General features: G+C 40.9%; 3 protein-coding genes across 4 annotated transcripts in view; all 3 read right to left on the minus strand.

Annotated features, from left to right (window-relative positions):
• Positions 1 to 3,123: 3,123 nt before the first annotated feature.
• Positions 3,124 to 9,924, minus strand: MYCBP (MYC binding protein). Its single transcript, XM_024554598.3, has 5 exons — positions 9,822 to 9,924; positions 9,571 to 9,643; positions 5,919 to 5,967; positions 5,557 to 5,686; positions 3,124 to 4,324 (listed from the first exon to the last, which is right to left on the minus strand). Exons 1-5 carry the CDS (start codon positions 9,903 to 9,905, stop codon positions 4,280 to 4,282), a joined length of 381 nt encoding a protein of 126 aa, XP_024410366.1. The 5' UTR covers positions 9,906 to 9,924; the 3' UTR covers positions 3,124 to 4,279.
• Positions 9,925 to 10,712: 788 nt separating this feature from the next.
• Positions 10,713 to 12,834, minus strand: GJA9 (gap junction protein alpha 9). Its single transcript, XM_024554683.3, is given in 4 exon segments — positions 10,713 to 11,402; positions 11,405 to 11,808; positions 11,811 to 12,042; positions 12,044 to 12,834. Coding segments are annotated over 4 exon segments (1,548 nt in total). The 5' UTR covers positions 12,749 to 12,834; the 3' UTR covers positions 10,713 to 11,195.
• Positions 12,835 to 17,867: 5,033 nt separating this feature from the next.
• Positions 17,868 to 21,148, minus strand: part of RHBDL2 (rhomboid like 2) — a 51,562-nt gene continuing 48,281 nt past the window's right edge. Inside the window, exons 7-8 of one of the 2 annotated variants that reach the window (XM_045190856.3) lie at positions 19,666 to 19,727; positions 17,868 to 18,735 (exon numbers count right to left, since the gene is read on the minus strand). In XM_045190856.3, coding sequence (XP_045046791.2) covers positions 18,703 to 18,735; positions 19,666 to 19,727 — 95 coding nt within the window. In that variant the 3' untranslated portion in view covers positions 17,868 to 18,702. Of the gene's footprint in view, positions 18,908 to 19,665; positions 19,728 to 21,148 lie in introns of both variants that reach the window. The other variant, XM_024554859.4, reaches the window with a different exon arrangement.

The following is a 21,148-nucleotide window of genomic DNA, read 5'->3' on the forward strand; positions in this document are numbered from 1 at the left end:
GGTAGGTGGTGCCCGTCACGTGCCCGGAATCACCTGACTCGGAACCCAGGAGGGGGAGGAGGAGTCACGAGGAGGGTGGCCCCGCAGGGGAGCCCTCTGCTCTCCGCCCCAGCCCGCACCTCCGTCCTGCCCAACCACGTTCATTGTTTCTCACAGGCTGCCAGATTTCCTCGAAATTCCGGGGACTACCTCTGGGTATTTGGAAGAATTGATTGTCCTCCCAGTACAATTGTACTCGCCCAAACCAACTTACTGATGTCTGCGAAGTGTTGGGGCACAAAACTAGAACGGACTCGGACCCTGCCTACCCTCCAGTCATTCGAAGATTGATGGCGTAAGTAGCGTCGGTACCAGTGGGATGGTCAAAGGTACAGATAATAATGATTGTTGGGAGTTGAGAGGGTGAGAAAGTCTACAAGGAGCTGGACTATGGTCGGATGGATAGATATGGTTGGGAAATGCAAAGGTATGGATGAGGAGCCAGACAGGATGAGGGCAAAACCTCAAACGAGACAGTCTTGAGTGTGATACAGTTCGTTCTAGTAGATAGAATGAACTTCAGCAAGTTATTGATAGCGGATACCACTTCAAATTTAACATGACTCAATTTGTCTTCCTTCCCACCTAGTCAAAGTCTACTCCAGTAATTCCATGCCCCCGCTCCCCGCATAGAACACTGCATCCCCCACATAGACCAAGATAAATAATGAAAGCAAATCAAAAGAAATCCTTGTCACCAAATGCTTCAGAAAGCTAGAGGAACTTTCACTGTTGATAGGTTTCATAATTGGAAATTCGACAAAAAATTTCCTCTTAAAGTGGGAGTGTGGGGGTGGTACTGGTCTTCCAAGGAAACTAACGTCTTGATTATGAAGGGAAAGCATGTTCATGCAGGTCTGGGACTTCGTGATGTCTGAATGTAGAAAAGTAGGACACATCCTTACCGATCTAGTCCAACCTCTCACATAAAGAGGATCCACTATGCAGCATCCGATAGACAAAGCATGCACTTCAGTAGTTCCAGGAGAAGACAGCTCACTATCTCAAAAGGGAGTCGATCCCACTGCCGTAAAACTTTAAAATCTCTTACTCAGGCCAAAAATCATACTCCCTGGAGCTTAGAGTGGATCAACACAGGAGTAGTCTTCTCTGTCGTGACAGCCCTAGATTGTAGCCTTCATCATCCACTAAATCTTTTCTGTTCCACGCTAAACATACTCAGTTCCTTCAACTGTTCCTTCTAGGGTGGTGTCCAGTAGAACATTCTGATGATAGAAATGTCCTACATCTGTACTGGTCACTATAGTAGCCAGTGTGTATTAATAAGCACTTGAAATGTTACTAGTGTGACTAGTGAACTGAATTTTGAATTTAATTTTAATTTTAAATACCAGATGTAGCTAATGGCTACCATATTAGACACACAGCCTTGTGTTTTCAAATGCCTTCTATTGGTCACTCTCCTTTATATGCATTTGATCTTGTCAACATCCATCAAATGTCTGGCACCTAGAATGCAATACTGACAAATACAGCTTTCAGTGTGACTGCATAGCACCTGGACAGTGATTGTATTAATGCTTTCCAGGATGGATTTTTAAAAAAATTTTCATAAAGTATAAGTGGATCCCAATGATAACCACTGGAACTAGTACTTTGTCAACAATCCTATTGCCTAAATTTGTATAACTGCATTTTTTAACCTAAATATAAAACTTATGGCCCTGGCTGGTGTGGCTTAGTGGATTGAGTGCCAGACTGTGAACCAAAGGGTTGCCAGTTCGATTCCCAGTCAGGGTGCATGCCTGGGTTGCAGGCCAGGTCTCCAATAGGGGGCACTCAAGTGGCAACCACACAGTGATGTTTTTCTTCTTCTCTTTCTCCCCCGCTTCCCCTCTCTAAAAATAAACACAATCTTAAAATAAAAAAATAAAAAAATAAAAACCTTGTATTTCAGCTTTCTTGTTTGGCCCAGAAGTTTGAGTATTCCAAATAGTTAAGCACTTTCAAGCTTGTTTCAATATAGTCTACCAACCAGCCCTTCCATCTCTGTGGCACTTACAGATTTGGCGTTACTACCAAATGACCCTTATGTAGTCCTTTATAATTAGCAAGGTATTTGTCATCCATTATATTTAATTTGATCCTTACAACAACCTTGTGAGGTAAGCAAGATATGAAATCTGCGGTTTATAGTTAGGTTAGCTGAAGCATAGCAGGAACTGAATGGATGGGATCCTTTTTCTACTCCATTGAGCCTCCTCTTGTATACTGTTTTAATCCAAATCATCGATAGAAATGTTGAAGAGGACCTCCAGAGACCAGGCTGATTCTGAATTCTTAAATAGCACTGAAAGGTACAGTAGTTGAACAGGTCAGTGCCACCAAAAAGTGTGATTATCCAACCCACAGGTTGCCATTCTTCCAAAAGGATGGTACAAGAGACAGCCACCTGACTTACATAAATATTAATACTAGTCCCAAGGGAAAAAAGCAATGACAGTTAGCTGCCAGAAAAAAATTCCTACTAGTCTGTATTCACAAGGGACTGTCATACCAACAGCTTAAAAAAGCCAAGTCTCCCTCTCTTCCAAAACCCTGTGGGGCCATGTTTTATTATGATTCTTAGCACATCCTAGCCCATACTCTAATTGCTTATGTACATGTTTTGTAACTAATTTCAAGTTCATTTTAATATCCAGCATTCAGCCCACTGCTGTCCATGTAGAAGGTGCTCAGGCTGGTAAAAAGGTAAATCAATTGAAGTGAATACTCTTCCAGCAGTATCTGGCTGGAAGAGTATTCACCTCCTTCAAAAACAAACATGGGACTGGAAAAGGCACAGACCGTTGCCATATTCCTGATTATGGCAACGTGACTGATTAAAATGACCTTATAATTGGCTTAGTCAGTTTGTAGCAGGTACTGAAACTTTTGCTAGTTAAACCGACTTTCAATGGATTGTCTTTTGACTAAAAAATAAAGACAGGTTCTCTAACAATCGGGACAGTATACATGAAATAGGACTACTTGTTAATAATGTCAGTCAATCAGTAAGGAAAATAAATGATCAAGAAAATAAAACATCTGTCTGTAGGCCTTCCAAAAGAAAGGAAAAAGGACTAACAATCAAGAATATAGTGCTTTACCATTTACAAATCTTTCACATACATTCCATTTGACCCTCACAACAACCCTGTGAGGTAGGCAGCACAGATATTATTATTCTCATTTAACAGGTGAAGAAAGTGAATCTCAGAGCAGTTAACTGATGTCCCCAAGGTTCTACAGCTAGTAAATAATTTGTATTAATATCAGTCTTTGACCTAAAAATTCAGCACCCAACCTCCCCTTGCACTTGCCCTACCTACTTCACAGGGGTAATGAAGATAAAATGAATTCAAGGCTAGAAAAATACTTTGAGAGAAAAAAGCACTATATAATTATACCCACAGACTATAATTTTCCATGATATATGGCTCATTCCCCTTCTCATCCCAGCTTGTGCGTGAACCCAGAGTTTTATATTGCCTCTGTTCTGTGCTCAACTGAACAACTAAGGCAGGGGAACAGTGTCATCCTGCTTACAGTTACATAAATCACAGTAGGGGTAACTGCTATTACAGCAAATTGACAATGAACACAGGAAGGCCAATGTGCAAGTAGGGCTCGTGGAAGCACAGAGCAAGCAAGGCAGCATTATCAAACAGGGCATGATTGCATAGAAGGAAAACCTGGTGTCAGGGTGGCACACCCACGGTCATCTAAGGCAAAGTGGTGGCAAAGAAGAGTTCATTGTTCTGCATTATATAAATGAGCAAAAGATTCATGGGAACCCATGCAAAAGCATCTCATGTCACACAGAACTCTCCAGCTGCTAAACGGTGTCATCTTCATTTTGAAGAATGACTGTACCTGTACTCACATCCTGAACAAAACCGAGGAAAAGCTAACCTTCCTTGGCTCAGATACAACCAGTACCACCATTCCTAGTCAGACTAGTAAAAAGAATGTCTTTTAAGGAAATGAATTAGATGGCTGTGTTTAGATTTTTTTCAGGATTCACTTTGGATTCTCCTGCTTTTAAGACCCAAAGAAAGTTATATTGAGTTTTTATTGGTGATTCTAAGAATATGTGTGTATAACAGTTAAAGTGTGATAGGTGAATTTAACATATTAAAAGAGTTCTATAGCATCTGTTCAGAAAAGATCATATACTATACAAACTATTCAAGTCTTACAAAACCATTTTTCAGTGTCTTTTCAACTGAGAAGAATCCTATTCAGCACGCTTCTCCTCCTGAGGTGGTTCATACTGAGCAAGCTATAGGGCAAAGACAGAGGAGTTTAAGTGAATTTTATTCTAAATTGGGTTAAAAAAAATAGTAACAAAACGAGTTAATTGTCATATTCAATTTAATTATTGAATCAGTAAGTTTAGATGTTTAAATCATTAAACCATTCAATGATTTAAGATTTAACACAATCAAACCTAATGAAGGCTTTTTACATAAACCTTTAATATTACTAGGAAACTAAAATTTAATTCCAATTTATGGCTGCACTGATAAACATTTGATATACAATAATCTCTATCTTCCCAAAGATGATGTTGTGACTTATATAATAAGGGACTTTCTTCCCCTCCACCAAAAGTTTACTGAACTTTCTCCTACAAAGTAGAAAAAACAAATTATGTGACATAAATGAAACTAGCCAGTCAATAAAGAGCTGTTGTCTTTGATTTTAAAAGTGCCCAAGAATTAACTGTTAATTTGCACATTGTGGAATCTTGGTAATTTGAGATACTGCATTTTCTTTTATGCTAAGTTACTACTCTGGAAGAATACTAAGATTTGTTTCATTTAGCTGTCAAGAGTTGAGAAACTAACTAGACTTCACTGTGCTGTAGTTTCCTCACCTGTCTGTGTACCTGTTTCACTTATCTCAAAGTGTTATTGAAAAAATAAAACACATTATGATAAATTCCTAGAGTAATGTAAAATGTACTACGTGATTCAGAATGTAGTGAAACCTCAAGGACTTAAAAGTTGACTAATTTGAAGATTATGAAAATTCTCACAGTTTAAACAAAGAAAAACCCTCAGCACCAGCCAAAATTCAGTGCACACACATTTGCGGAGGTATGCTGACACACTACAGGGTCCCCATGCGACGAGGTAGATTGTGCACTGCGCGATTCTTAAGAAGCGCCATTCACAAAGTAACTTAAGTCAACTGCTTAAGACTCTCAAAAATGTCCATATACTTGTAGAAGTAGCAATTAACCAATATTCTCATCTTTTTGTTGATGCAGGTTCCCAAGAACCTCTTCTTGACCACACTTTGCTGACTGGCCTATTTATAATGTTTTCTAGACAGGGCATCGGTTCGGCCTTGCCATTAATTGAGATTGATACGCACCATTCTCCCTCTCCTACTGTCCATTTTAGTGAGGTTTTGATCATATTAACATGAATTTATTAATTATTAATAGGTGAAATTATTAACTAAAGATGAAGTTATTGTTAACATAAATTCTTTTTTAAAATTTACCTTTGTTTTCAGTTTTTTATTTTCTTCTACAATAGCTTCATATTTTTCTTTCATTTCTGCCAATTCTAGGCGAAGCAGCTCTATTTCTGGATTTTCTGGGGTAGCAGCTCCTAAGTGATGCTTTAAAAAACTAATCTCAAAGTTAAGAATTTACTTGAGCTGAATGAAAGTAATGAGATAGCCCAGAGTAGCATCTCTGATCCGAGTCATCCCACCCCACTACCCACATTTACCCATAAATCATCACCCAAAAATTCAGTAACTTTTTCAATAATCAGAAGTATTTTAAAGGTTATCTATGTGGAAAAATAAAGAGTTCCAAAAATAAGGCCTTTTTCTGACTTGAAAGATGAAAAGGATACTCCAAAGCACTATTAGGTTTCTCTGGTTCTTCATATAAGGCTACCAATACTGCAAATCAAAAAGCAGAAAAAGCAACAATTAAAGTCTTAAATTTGAATGGCTGAAATTAGTCTACAATTCAGTCTATATTAAGTGCCTATTATATATCAAGCACATTGCTAGGAGTGTCCATACCACAGAATAAGATGGACAAGGTCCCTGCTCTCAATGAATTTACAGTCTAGTGCAAATGATAAGCAAGGAACTAAATGCAAAAAGAATCAGGGGACAATCAGGATAACAGGTTATGGGAGCACATTGGAAGAACACCTACCTAAACCTGCAAGTTTGGCTGGACTCTGATCCTAAGTACAGGCACAGAAACATTTTAAGCAGGAGGATGACAGGGTCACTCTTTACTGCTATGTGGAAAATCAACAAGTGGGACAAGAACAAAGCAGTTAAGAGGCTGATATGGTAATCCTGTTGAAAAGACAGTGACTTGGCCGTGGCCAGGTGGCTCAGTCGATTGGAGCATCGTCCCATACACCAAAAGGTTGCGGGTTCGATTCCTGGTCAGGGCACATACCTAGGCTGCAGGTTCAATTCCCAGTCGGGGCACATGTGGGAGGCACCCGATCAATGTTTCTCTCTCTTTCTCTCTCTTCCCCCCTCCCCCTATAGAAATCAATAAACATATTCTTCGGTGAGGACTTAAAAAAAATAGTGACCTGTCCTAGAGTAACAGAGGGACAGAAACATTGTAGATAAATCTGAGAAAAATGTAGGAGAGAATTGACATGGCTATGGTAATTACTAAAAATTTTTTAATTCAAAATGTTCTTAAAGAATGAACTTTCATACATAACATGCTAAATAACCACCAGCCAAAAATTTCACCAGTAATTAACATGCTCAAATCAACATTAAAATATAACTTGTTAGTGTTTTCATATCCAATGGCTCATGACAGTACTACCTTGCTCATCTTGTATTGAACAAATCCCTACCAGGATTTACTACTCAGACAAAAGTCTCTCTAAACCAGTGTTTAACTATTTTGTGCATGGAACCCTTTGAAAAATCTGATAAAGCCCCCCCCCCAAAAGTACACACAAAAAATGTGCGTATCTAGATCCTAAGTTAAGAACTTTTTTGTAAATTAACTTACATGCTTACCTTTTATTTTTTAGAATGTTAATAACTCATCAAAATAAGGCACAGTATGGAAAAACTCAAATGGGCAACTATTTTGAGTTCTGGTAGTTACTCTTCATCTCTCTAAATACACTTACAACACAATTTTTTGAGAAACTGATATATTTACATCACTACTACCCTCCCCTCAACCCCCCTTTCATTTTGTGACAGTACCCTTTAATTCCTCTTACTGCCTTTCCTTAAATTATATACTCAAACTTCTGTTTCTACCATTAATTTCCACTGATCTCTATTGAGTTCTAATTTTGTAAGACATGAATAGTTATCCTTTCTTCCTCTTCTTTCCCTATCCCATTTCTTTCAACTTCTAAATTTCTGTCAGTGGTACAAGGTTGATAATTACACAACATGATGTAAATGTCAAGTTCTCTGTGCTTTTCTATAGATGGAATATACTTCCTTTTAATCAGATAGGAAAATCTCCATACCCAATGTTCCCCTTCTTGCCTTAGCAGCGAGGATTTTTAGAGGTTGATACAGCTCAAAATAACTAAAATGTCTCTTCTTCCAAATGATTTATCGTCTTTATCTTTAGCCATCCTGTCTTTTAGTGTTTTAACATTAGAAACAGTTTCAAATCCTCTTGGAAATGAGCTAGATAAATTTAAAGATTTAAATTTCGATAATAGATTAAATTTATAAATCTTTATTAAAGATTTATAAAGACTTACTAAAGATTAAACCTAAATTTAATAGATTTATTAAAGATTAATATCTTTATCTTTGTAAGTTTATTAATTTATAAATAAATTTATAAATCTTTCATCTTTAAAGATTTATCTATAAATGTAAAGTACCTATGTTTGAAGCTGAAAATCACCTCTGAAATAGATCACATCAGTAGATAGCATGTTAAGTTGTCTGATGTTATTTAGGAAACTGGAAGTGTAGGGAGGTTGAGGGGTTAGACACCAGTAGATGTGAGCGAGGGAAAAGACACTGCCAGTGGTTTCCCATCTCTAATAAAGAAAAATCCACGTATGGCCACAAGGCTGTACATCTTCAGTCACCTCCCACAAGGGTTACTTCTCTGCCTTTTACCATTCTGCCTTTCTCACTTGCTCTATCCACCCACTCTGGCCTCTTTACACTTCCTGGAACTCCTAACATCAGATACTGTAGCATTCAGGTCTCTGCTCAAATGTTACTACTTAAGAGAGGCCTCCCCCCACCACCCATCCTACATAAACTGGCACACCCATCCCTCTTTATCCCCTACTTAGCTATGTTTTTATTCCTAATACCACTGGCTGGCACTGTGTATTTATGATGTCTCCCCCGACTAGGATATAAACTCAGTTAGCGTAGGTTTTTGTTTCCACTGCTGTGTTTCGAGTACCTAAAACACAGACCTGAATGAAATGGTTAAATAAGTAAAAGAAAGGAACTTGTGGAGTTTTTTTTTGAGGGGAGAGAGTCACCAGAATCTGTGACACTTCCAGCAACAAAAGAGGGCAAGGCTTTCAGACAGTAGTCCCTTAATGAAATTTATTTGCAAAGAGGCAGAGAAACTAGTGCCTGAACCCCTCCAAGGTAGGTAGCCAAATCAAAATTACCAGCCCATGCTTGGGAATTAACAGCCATGCTTTCTGCTAAGACACACAGTTAACTCTTCTCTTAGAATTTTCTCCTAACCTTTGCTTCTGGCCAAAGAACTGTTACCAAATGATTTCCCAGAACTTACTGTTCTTCTCGTTTGGACCCAGGTCCTCATCCCTGGGCAAATTACTGCGGAGCGAATTAAATTAACAGTACCCCATCCACTTCTTGAAACCCTCCAGCTTTATGCGCCCTCACTTAGATTTTGAGCCCCGGAAGAAGAAACACAGTGAAACAGCTTCCATTTTAAAAGGTGAAAACAATGTAACCATTTTGATGAGCTCTCAAGCTTCTTAATCTGTAATAATACTTTAATTATGAAATCTGTACAGTGTAGGAACTAGGTGACCTATGAAAGGGGGGTTGAAAAGCCACAGCCTAACTATGTATCAATCGCCTACTTTGGGGATTAAACTCACTTAGCTACTTCATAGCACACTTTCAAATATGTAAGATTTACTACTTTGTTCGAGGTTTAATGTTTCTTAACTGGAGTTTGAGGACTCCGCATAAACTGTAAGGCTAAACTGTAAGGCGGGAGGAATTAGGATCTCAAGATCTTTAGCAAACATGCCCTCAGCGGCTACTCGAGGCAAAGCAACGGAAGTTGAAGAGACTTTGTAACAGCTGCAAGAGTTTCACTCCCGGCCGAGGGAGTGGTAGCTGAGCTAGCTACCCGACCCGGGCCCGGGCGGCGTCCCACAGCCGGGCGTGCGCCGAACCCCGAGGCCCACCTCGCTGGACCTTGGACAGGTCCCACCTGTACTCCCTCCTTCGTACGCCACGGACCAGGGGCGCAGCCCAGAGGAGCACGGCGAGGACACTAGGAGCCCTCTCCTAGCGCATACTCACCCTTGGTCAGTGTGTCCAGCACTCCTGACTTCTCCAAGTACCTCCGGAACTGCTCGCGCTTCGAGTCGGCGGCCTGAGGAGATACGGCGGGTCAGTGGCCGAAATCGGGGGCCGGAGCAGGAAGAAGGCGCTGGGAGTTCGACAAACCCCGCCGCCGCATCGCTACCTCAGACCCCCAAAACCTGCGCGCGCGCCCCAACTCCCACCCGGAGCCGACCAGCGGCTGGCCACCGCCCGCACGCCCCCCTCACTTTGTAATGGGCCATAGTGACAGCGGCAGCGGCGTAGCTGGCGCCGGAGACCGGGGCTGGCGGGCTCTGAGCCGAAGTGCACATGCGCGCTAGGGCGCGTGCACCTGCGCACTTGCGAACTACGGTCCGGGATGGCCGGGGTGTGGCCTGTTTTCATGGCGACCAGGACGCTCTGAATGCCCCTTGGTGGGCTGAGACGTTGGAGTCTGCGTAAGCCCGCCCATTGGCTATCCTGACAGCACTTTCTTTCCTCTTCCGGTCCCTGCAGCTAGTTGGTTGCCTAGGGAGAAGCGGGGTTTTTGTAACTTGGTCCAGGCGTTCAGGTGGGACCAAAGATGGGCGTGGTGACCCGGGGGCGGGGCCTCGGAAACCGTGGTGCACGGGGACTGTTACCGCAGGAAGGATCTCCCTGTACCGTTACTGGGTGGACCTCCCTCAACTGGGACCTCGAAGCCGTGGTAACCTATACGTATGCTCTGGCTTTTTGGCTTTCACCCTAAAAGTGTGCCCACGATTGACGCAGGGTGACCCTTAGATTGCCAATGGCTTGAGGCATGTGTTTAGAATGGTATGTGTCGGTTCTAGCTTTTACGTTTGGAGTTCCCTTGTTTTGTTGCCTACTTAATGTGGGCCTGTGGAGGGTGACAGGTAACGTGTTAATCATAGCTAGCACTTTCGAGCTCTTTCTCTGTGCCATGCACTATAAAACACGTTTCTTATTTTATCTTCACACTGTACCTGTAATGTAGGTAATGTTAGTAAAGTGAGGGGGTTAGAAGACCAGTTAGTAGTAGGGCCAAAACTCCAGTCTAGGCACCGAATCACGATGCCATAAACCGGTCAAAGAAAGCCACCAATCTTTTTAAGATTTTTATTTACTGGGTAACAACATTATGATTATACTCACGACACATCAGGTTGAAGTTTATAAAGAAACTAAGTTGGGTCCCAGGGGCAAACATAATTTAACCAGTGCTCACACACAAAAAAGATCGGTAACTAAAAGAAGGAATTATGTACATCGAGAACAATCTCTGGAGGACTTTGGTCCCTTCAAAGAAAAACTTGGTTCCAATCTATTTAGCCTCAATTCTGAATATACGATTTCCCCAAACTCAGTTTTCGCAAATGCTGCTGAAAGGAGCTCAGGAAAAAGTAATCCCGATTCAGTAACTTTATGCTATTGTTTTTAAAACTACCCCTTCACGATTTCAGAATGGGAACTGTTTTTCCTTTTTTAAAATGGATTTGCATTTGCCCATCTTAAGACCTGGTCTTTAGAGCTGTCCTTACCTCTTCTGTCTTGTGTTCTGTTATCACGAGGCTACTTCTATGATAATGTAATATAAAGAATGTCTAAAAGCCAACAGCTGTTCAGATCTGAAGGTCTGCGGGGGCCCACCTACTAACGAGAGTGTTCATCAGCAACACTAATTGATTTGGAGGACAAGCAGTAGGATTACTGCAGGTCAACTCCGATCCCAAGGACAACTCTCCCAAAGAATTAGGAGTGTCTGAAATGGCAGGTGGTTGGAATTCTCCTTGTAAAGGAGAAAGGGTTCTGATTGTACCTTCTGTGTACCTAACTGGCCCCTGAGGCTACCTTTAGGAGGTGACAGAGCTGACGCCCAATTTGCATCTTCTGTACAGGGACTCCATGTAGCAGGAAGCCACCTTGGTCTCCCTATGCAGTTAGCTGGCAGAGAGAAAGCTGTTCAGGGTGACTGACCCACGTGGTTGTCCAGATCTACAGCAACACCTGGAATAATGCAGTGACCTGTAGGGTACTGGTTTCTTTTGCTATCTGTGCCATCGGTTTCTCTTTTTTTCCGTAACTGGTTACCATTAATTCCTTTTCCAGGTATTTTATGAGTGCTTTCATTACTACTTGAGCTGATGCATTGAACATGACTACAGGTAGTACGAAGTGTGCACATCTCCTTAGAAGGTACAGTCTCCTGTTCATCCAAAATGCCTTTCTCATCATATCTATCTTGTTAGGATCTGCCTGAAATGCTAAGGAAGTTAAACTAGGATACACTGTTGTGTGTGTTTGCTTTTTCACTATCAGATTATAATGAGGTGCAGAAGAGAGTTGCTTCGGTGAATTTGCAGACATGCTATAATATTTGGCAGGATTTTGTTTTGACCTGTTTGAGTAGAATTCATTATGCTCATCCTTCAATTTATGTTGTCCCCAAAGCCCTCTTTTAATTTTTTTTAAAGCCTAGGTGGAAAATTTCTAAGGCATCTAAGAAAAGTGAAACAGCGGCTATGAATTGCATAAATAATGGGAATACTGTCTTTTCTGTTGGCCTTGAGACAAAACAATCAATTATATTTGGACATGGATAGCCATGGCATTTAAATAGAGGCTCTAAATGAAATCCATATAAAAGATACTGCCCAATCTTGAACCCAACTTCAACTACAGACCGAGCAAAAATGTGTATCACGTACGTGCAAAGCAAGGTTCCCCTGAGTGGAGCTTTATTAAGTTTCCTTTGCTGCAGCTGACAAAGTTCTTGCTTCAATCTTCTCCGATTCCCAGACATTTCAAACTCTACCCCCTCCAGTTCTCCTCTCAGTTGAACTTTCTCCATCTGCCTCTCTTTCTCCAGAACTCTCAGTCAGTACAAAGCATGGCCCATGTAGACCAGGGATGGTGATGACACAGAAGTCACCTGCAGAACCCATTATCTAATGAGGGAGATAGGACAAGCCTGGGCGTAGCACATAGTTCTGCAGCCAGGTTGTTCTGTATCACAGAGGAAGCCAGACTGCGCATCATTCCAGACATTTTCAGCTGCTACACCCAGAACAAGCATACAAAATATGAACAGGGTGATGAGCCAGATCTTTCCAATCACGGTGGAGTGGATTTGAACTTCCTCCAGAATGCCTCCAAGGAAATTCCAGTCCCCCATGCTTGTTTAGTCCACCATCTTAGCTCCGAACCCCATCAATTCAGAGGCATAAAGTCTTCCATTCTGACAGCGTGCTATTGCTTAAAGCAAACCTGTGGCCAAAATATGAACAAAGCATCACGCTATCGGTGTGCTAGCTGCTTGACTTTTTCCCTAGAGAGTTGTGATAATCTGTTACCAAGAATATATTTTAAGATATTAGGATATAAATTCACTTACATTTAGACCTCATAATGCAAAATTATGGGGGCAAAAAAGCATGATATTGGGGAGAGGTGTATATAATCTCTACGCAGAATAGAACCGTAGGACTCCCTGTAAGAAAGAAGTCTTCTTACTTAAAATTTGTTGTTTTATTTTTTTTAACCCAGAGCTTTTGGAGAGGTTGCTAGAACTACTGATTTGATCTTACAAACCTATTAATATTATTCTATTAAAAGGTGTAACCAAAGTCAGTGATTTTAAAATCTCATTAATACACAAAGGAAAATGAATGTGTTTCATAATTCAGTTAGCTACAGCATTTAATGAAACCGAAGGAAACAGGTCTGGCTCTTGCTATACGAATTTAGATTAGTTTTTTAATTCACATTTAAACATCTAAATTCTGGTTTCTTTATGGCAGTTTTCTTAACATTTTCAGAAATTATTTCAGTAGTATATTTATGAATATTCATAAAATCCTTATTATACTTTGCTATGAAAAATACTATAAATTTTTATCATCTTAAATTTAGCTCCAAAATTCTCAGCTATTTTGTACTACCAGGATGTTATTAGATATTAGTTGAAATAAAGGGAACATTGGCATGGTGATGGTATTATAGAAATTTTCATTGTAACAGTGTTCAACCCATTTAAGACATGTAGCTTGCTTTCGTGGAGGGAACAATGGGACAAGTTATAATTTACGTGGCTTGAATTATCAGCCAGTAGATTTTATATTAAGGTTGGTATTCTAGGACATCAAAGAAGAAATACATCCCAAAGGAAAGAAAAAAGAACGAATGTTTTCATTCACTTTCATTTAACATATAAATGTATGTCTTATACCTCTTATAGAAAGGGATATGTTACACAATCAAACAACATACTGGGATATTAAAGCCACATGAGCCCTGGCTGGTGTGGGTCAGTGGATTGGTCACCAGACTGCCAACCAAAGGGTCGTGGTTCAGTTCCCAGTCAGGGCACATGCCTGGGTTGTGGGCCAGGTCCCCAGTGAGGGGTGTGTGAGAGGCAACCACACATCAGTGTTTCTCTCCTTCCTTTTCTCCTTCCCTTCCCCTCTCTAAAAATAAGTAAATAAAATCTTTAAAAATACAAAAAATAAAGCTACACAATGACATTCATCACAAAAACACTATGAGGTAGGTATGTTGCTTCCCTATTTTACAATGAGGAAACTGAGGCACACCTTAAATTATCCAAGGTCACACAGCAAAACTGGAATTCAGATTCAGTCGGTGTGGCTCTAAAGTCTGCTCTTAACTGTCTGTACTAAACTGTTATTTTTTTCTCTAAGCGTATTTAAGAAATGTGCATAAAAGCAACATAAAGAAATCTGTTTTCTCTTAAACGTTTAATTATTTAAATAGTGATAGTTTTGACTTTTTAAATAACTGGTTAGAGCCTTTTTGAAAGCTTTATGCAGTTAAAAAAGACTTGAAAAAGCATCAACCTTCTAAAATTTAGTTGTAGTCCTGAGATAGAGAAAATCTCTATATAAATAACCTTATGTTAATAATAATGTACTCTTTGACCCAACAACCCAAAGCGCTTTAAAGTAAGCAGAGTATTATTCATGATAGTAATCATAACTTCAAAACATCCAAAATAATTATCAACACAAGAAAGACTATTTTACATGATAAGTAATAGTATATCCGTGGTGCGGCACTATTCAAACAGTAGATGATAAATATACGTTAATATAAAAAGACTTTTGATAAATTGTTTCTGTGACATTCAGATTGTAAAATACAATTGTATGGCCCCATTTTTGTAAATTTACTTAAATGTAGCGATGCATACAGAAAAGCCTAGAAGGATTATTGTCACAATGTTAAGTATTATCTCTGGGTAGTATGAGTACAATTGACTTGATTTATAGAGTATATATTTTATATATTTATATATATATATATATTTTTTTTTACCATGAGCACTTTACTTTCTAACCACAAGCAAATAAAAGATTTTTTTTCTCATAAAGTGCATGGTATTTACTGAAAGGAGCAGTATTATTTTGTCACCTTAGGTTCTAAAGCTTTCATAGCAAATGACATGGGTACTAATACACATAGATACAGTACTATAGAATTCTAAAGCAAAAAGTAAAAACATTTCAAATGGCTCTTAATTAGCTAAAAGAGAGATTAACACACACCTTTCTTAGTTTAGATACATTTAAAGCAAGTCATTCTTAGGAGTTGTGCCACAGCCATTTTCCACTGGTTTTCTTTTTCCCCCTTTGCAAATTTTCCCCTTTGCAAGTATAGGGCAGATTCCGTTCAGTTCAGCGCAGTGAACAGAACAGCCACCAACTAAAACCCATTTCTCTCTCAGCTCCGTCTTGCTTGTACAGCAGGCTGTCTGATAGAACTTTGCGCCAGTCTCGAAGTAGACTCTCTCTGCACTGTTCAGTAAGGTGGCCCCTACCCACAAGTAGCTTCTGAGCTCTGGCAGTGTGGCTTGTGGAAGCTGCCTGTGCCTAACGGCTACTGTATTGAACAACACAGAGGGGAATGCTGACAGTATTCCCAATAACCCAGCACAGCCGAGAAGACTAAAGTTGCGAACCCCAAATTAAGCTGAATAAGTGGTCCCTCTATAAGTCAGATATATCAAGTTTAAAAACACCAGATGTTTTTGTGTTTTATGGTATTTTGCCCTCTGGGGAACCTAATTAGACGATCACTGTTTTGGGTCATATGAACAGTGCTTCTAGCGCCAAAACATCTTTCTGACTAGATAATAACTATTTAGTCATCAGTCTCGGTAATCAATAGGCCATGTCCGATTTCATGGTTAGATGAATGCTGCTGCTCTGTCCGGTTTTCTAGTAACAATTACGTTGCCCTCTGGTCATTAAAGGTCTCTCCTCAGAGCTGGTGACCTGGTACCTTCACCATGGCAGATGAGTGTTTCTTCCCTGGGCCTCTTTGCAACTAATAGCTACTTTTCAGATTAAATACAAACATTTCAACCGGGGCAGGGGGGAAGGGAGATATACATTCATACTTGTATATTATATAAATTATATATTATATGTAATATATGTTATTAATAAACTGGAAAAACACTAAGTCTCAGTCAGAGAAATACAAATTAAAATAAGCATATTTAAGAATCACAATGCAAATATTTCAAAGATTTGTCATACCTGCTTTTGGAAAAAATACAAGAAAACTGTTACTCTCATATACTGTAAGACTGTAAAATGCATATGGATACTTAAAAGGCAGTTTAAACTTATCCAGATTAACATCGCATTTCTGTTGCTGGGTGCCTGAAATATTCATTCATTCTGCAAAACATATGCAGAGACACACTGCATAGCACTGTTGGTAACAGTAAAAAATCAGCAACAACTTCAGTGTCCAATAGAGGAATGGTTAAATAAACTGTGGTATATCTTTATCATTAAGCAACTCAGAGAATAAATATCTCTATGAACAAACAGAGAAACATCTCAGTCACAGTATAAAGCAAGTTACAAAACAATACATGTTGTATAACTTCTTTATCCTATTAAAACCTACATTTCACGTGTACATTTAACTAACTAAAACAAAGAGATAACCAACCCAAATCTTTCTTAGAGGAGGCAACCCTGAGAAGGACACCATGCTCAGAAGTGATACCAGGGCCGTCTTCAACTTGCTCTGTGCACTCGGCCCTGTGGGGTGTAGAGCAGAGTCGGTGCAACTCTGTGCAGAGAGGAGAGTCAGCCGTCAACTAACACGCATTTCCCGTTCTGCTCCTCCTGGATAGAAAAAAGGTGTAGAATACACACCCAACTGCCAAAAGTGGTCATCACCGGGGCAAAAAGCAGTTTGGGGGGGCGGGGGCGGAGAGTAAAGGAGGGCTACCTTTTGAAGGTATTGCTCAAATCTTTGTTTAACCAAGAACATACTCATATTCTCATACACAAATTTAAAAAAAAGAAATTTAAACAAATTCCAGACCAGCTTTTCTCAAAATGCTAGAACACTTTTCTCACTGTATTAAGTGTAGGTGCTCCTTTCAGAAGACAGAAACATGTTTAGATGGCTGTTTATAAATAAAACGGATTGATAAGAGAGGAAAGATTGTATTTCCTGTGTTCAGATAAACTAAAACTACTGTTTTGGAAAAAGAATGGCCAACAATCTGCATTCTCTACAGGAAAAAAGACAGGCATCTCAGCTTTCAGATACATTTTTACCTTCTGTAAATAAACCCTAACCACTCCTAGGAGAGCCAGTAGCCATGTGAAGGATGAGACTCTTAGCATGGGTGAGGGTCCAGAGCCAGGTGCATACTGTGCACTGGAAAGCCAGTTGCAGGTTCCTTGGGATGCTAGACAAGCTATTAGAATCTTCTTTTTAAGTATATTTTATTGATTACACTATTACAGTGGTCCCACTTTTTTCTCCCCTTTCTCCCCCTCTGCCCTGTACCCCCTCTCCCTCCCACATTCCCCCAACTTAGTTCATGTCCATGGGTCATACATGTAAATTCTTTGGCTTCTACATTTCCTATACTTTTCTCAACCTCCCCCTGTCTATTTTGTACCTACCAATTATGCTTCTTATTCCCATCTTAAACTAGCAGCCCAGAGACTTCTGTCTTCTCCTGCAAGGTATTTCTACCATCCCTGGTGCACCCACAGAAATGTTTATTCCTGTACTCCCACAATACTCTTAACTTTCAGCATTTGGGGACACAGCATTGTCAGACCAGTAGGGCAGGGCAGTGCGGGCTTTCAAGTCATTGCCCGTCTTAGACTGTGCCTCTCTTAGACAACTTACTGGATTTTTGAAAGTTTCCATGTCGTTGCCCTGACTGGTGTGGCTCAGTGGGTTGAGCATCATCCCACAAACCGAAAGGTTGCTGGTTTGATTCCTGGTCAGGTCGCTCCCTGGCTGGGAGCGTGCGAGAGGCAAGCGATTGCTGTTTCCCTCTTTATCCCTCCCTTCCCCCCTCCCTAAAAATAAATAAAATCTAAAAAGAAAAAAGTTGCCATGTCCTCCTCTCTCAAATGCAGAGAATCGCCACCTTTCTGGGTTCTTAAAAAGATTAGCAGTGGCTGTGGCCAGGTGGTTCAGTTGGTTGGGGTATTGTCCCATACACCAAAAACGTGCTGATTTGATCCCGGGTCAGGGCACATACCTAGGTTGCGGGTTTGATCCCCAGTCACAGTGTGTATATAAGGCAACCAATCAGTATTTCTCTCTTACTCTCTCTCTCTTCCCCACCCCACCCCCAGCCTCTAAAAATCAACAAGCATATCCTCAGGTGAGAATTAAAAACAATTAAGAAAGATTAGCAATGATGTATATAAAGCACCTCAGTGATCTGGCTACTGGAACAGTGATCAAAAGTGATTTTCAGTAGTCCGACCCAAGTATGAAAAGTTTTATTATAGCATAGCACAGTGCTCATGGACTCTGTCCAGCCATCTCTATGATTTAACCTCCAAGAACAAGTGTCTTTCAGAGGACACATGCATGCGTACCATATGCCTGGGAAAGACCCAGTTCCTGGTGTTTACTCCCATCTTCTCTCTTCCTCTTTCCTCCCCTTGCATTTAGAAGCTCCTTCCTTAAAACCTAAGTCCTCTTGTTAGAAGTCTGCAACTGATGACTTCAGTGGTGTTCTGCCTCCTTTTAAAATTGTTGGCATTTGCTGGGACTTCTCCGTTTCTTCATAGAGTTTTCCAGTTTTCTTTTCCCAGATGGCTCTTTTTATTAATTGGTTTCTATTAGGGGCAGATCAGTTTGCTGGGGATAGGAAAATGTTGAAAAACACAGCAAATAAGACACAAGCTAAATAAGCTGCAATTGCTATCCAAAACCGTGGATCTTTCAGCAGTGTCTTGTCAAAGCAGCTAAACACAGTGTACCCTATGGACATCCCAGCAAATCCACCTGCAATGTGAGCTGCAAAAGACACCTTGGGAGAAAAGAGGGAAAAAGGGAAATAAGTGGAAAAAATGCTAATCACATATTTCAGTTGCACCTCTCTTACAAAGCAACGAATACCGTCACAATCACACAAGAGTTTTAAACGTCTGAAGCGCAAGCTGCTCAGGCCAGAGACACAAAACTCCACGCGCACAGAAGGGAGGTGTTCTAAAATATGCGGAGCTAGAAACGGCATTTCACAGGCTCCTGAGGTCACAGGGCAGAGCTACCGTTTCCCTTTCCTCCTGACCATCGTCCCATTTTGGATGGTTCTGTAGAGCCAACCAAGAGAACAGAGTCGAGTTGCACGAGGGATCGCTATAGCAGCACGGTCTGATCTTGCATAATGAAATGTCAGATTTTAAACGCAGAAGCTACCAAATTCAAACTCTCATTCCAACAAAATGAGATCTTTGTAAGTTTTCCTTATATTGTAAATTCATCTGGACCCAAGTTTTCATTGCTGATTTCCAACCTGCTTTTTTATTCTCTGTGGACAGTGAAATCCCATCTCCCCTGTTCTGGAACAGCCACCAGTACAGCAGGTGCAGAGAAGCAGAGCCAGAGGTCAGGGCCGTGAGACTTAAGTGCAAAGGACAACCTGAAAGTCTGATTTCCTCAGGAGTTTTCTTCCAAGTGGAAATTTGCCCTAAATCACAGAGTCGTTGCCCCTATTTGATGGCCCTTTTTAGCATTGATATGATAGGCAAACAAATTTCCATTGAGAAAATAATAAGCCAAACTCACCGGTGACCCATTTATGGGGACAAAGAACCTTCGGTACAGAGCAAATCCCATGTCCGACGCAACTGGAAGGAAAGGCAACCTGATGAATGAAGCATCAGAGTCTGCGCATCAGCGCGCCAAATGCTTTTGGTTTCCCCTGGTAATGGGAGCAGCTAACATTTATTGAGATTTATTCTGTGCGAAATGCTGCTGTACGAGCTTTACAATCAGTAATCCTCACATTGGCCCTAGGAGATTGGTACTGTCATTATCCCATTTTGCAGATTTATTTATCCAGCAAGTATTTACTGATTATCTCCTATGTGCCAGGCACTATTCTAGGTGGTGGGCATACTGCAGTGAGATCAGCCCTGTCTCGTGGAGCCAATGAGTGAGGCACATAAACAAACAAGACATACGGTGTGCCTAGTGGTGCTAAGTGCTGTGGAGAGGTACAAAGGGAGGAAGGAGAATTGGGACTGCTGGGAGGAGAGAGTCATGGAGGATCTCACTAAGCAATGACATTTGATGGAAATAAGTGAGCAAGCCATGCTGACCTTTGAAATAAGAGTCTGCCAGGCAGAGGGAAGAGCAAATGCAAAGTCCCTAAGGCAGGAATGTGCCTCGTATGCTGGAGGAATGCAAAAGCAGTTGATCTCGTTGGGTCAGTGGTTTTCAAAGTGTGGTTCCCTCTGGGGGCCAACACAGCAGTAGCAACATCACCTGGAAGCTTATTAGAAATTAAAATTCTCAGGCCCACATCAGACTCAACGAACCAGAAACTGTGAAGGTGAGGCTCACGGTCTGTTTTAACAAGACTTCCAGCGTGATTCTGGACTACCATTAGGGACAAAGTGGTAGGGGATGAACAGGGGCCTTGTGGCTGACTCTGAGGCCTCTGACGTTTACTGGGAGTGGTAGGAAGCCTCTGAGAGCTTTTGAGCACAGGAGTGACATTATCTGTCTTAGGTTTTTAACAGCTCATTCTCATGGTTACATAGGGAATAAGCCAGAGGGGAGCAAGGACAGGAGCAGGAAAACCAGCTAGGTTACTACTATTTCAGCAATCCAAGTGAGGAATGGTGGGCATTTTATACATGAAGAAACCAAGACACAGAGGTTTAGTACTTGCCCAAGTACTTAGTTCAGAGGCAGGGGCAGCACTGGAACCTTAAGCAGTATGACTTCTCTCTCACCCACCACACTGAATGCATTGCCTCTAATTACCACCCGGAGTACTGAAGGTGGCCAAGAAAGGGGATGAGTCCACATTCTCTCTCTAGTGGAACAGTGAGAGCCAGAACTTAGACATTCTTCAGATAAGTTAGATCTGTGCTACAAAAGGAAACTCCGGGGTTTCTTGGCCTAGAGCTCTGCCCTACATGTGCAGAACTTGGAAACATCTCATGCAGCTGTCACATTCCACACCCATTCCGCAGTTCCCTGTGCTCCACTTAGTAAGCCACTGTGCCCTAGGAGGTGGAAAGACCTAGTCCTTGCCTTG

The sequence above is a fragment of the Desmodus rotundus genome, chromosome 3 (genome assembly GCF_022682495.2).
Source record: "Desmodus rotundus isolate HL8 chromosome 3, HLdesRot8A.1, whole genome shotgun sequence".
NCBI classification, from domain to species: Eukaryota; Metazoa; Chordata; class Mammalia; order Chiroptera; family Phyllostomidae; genus Desmodus; species Desmodus rotundus.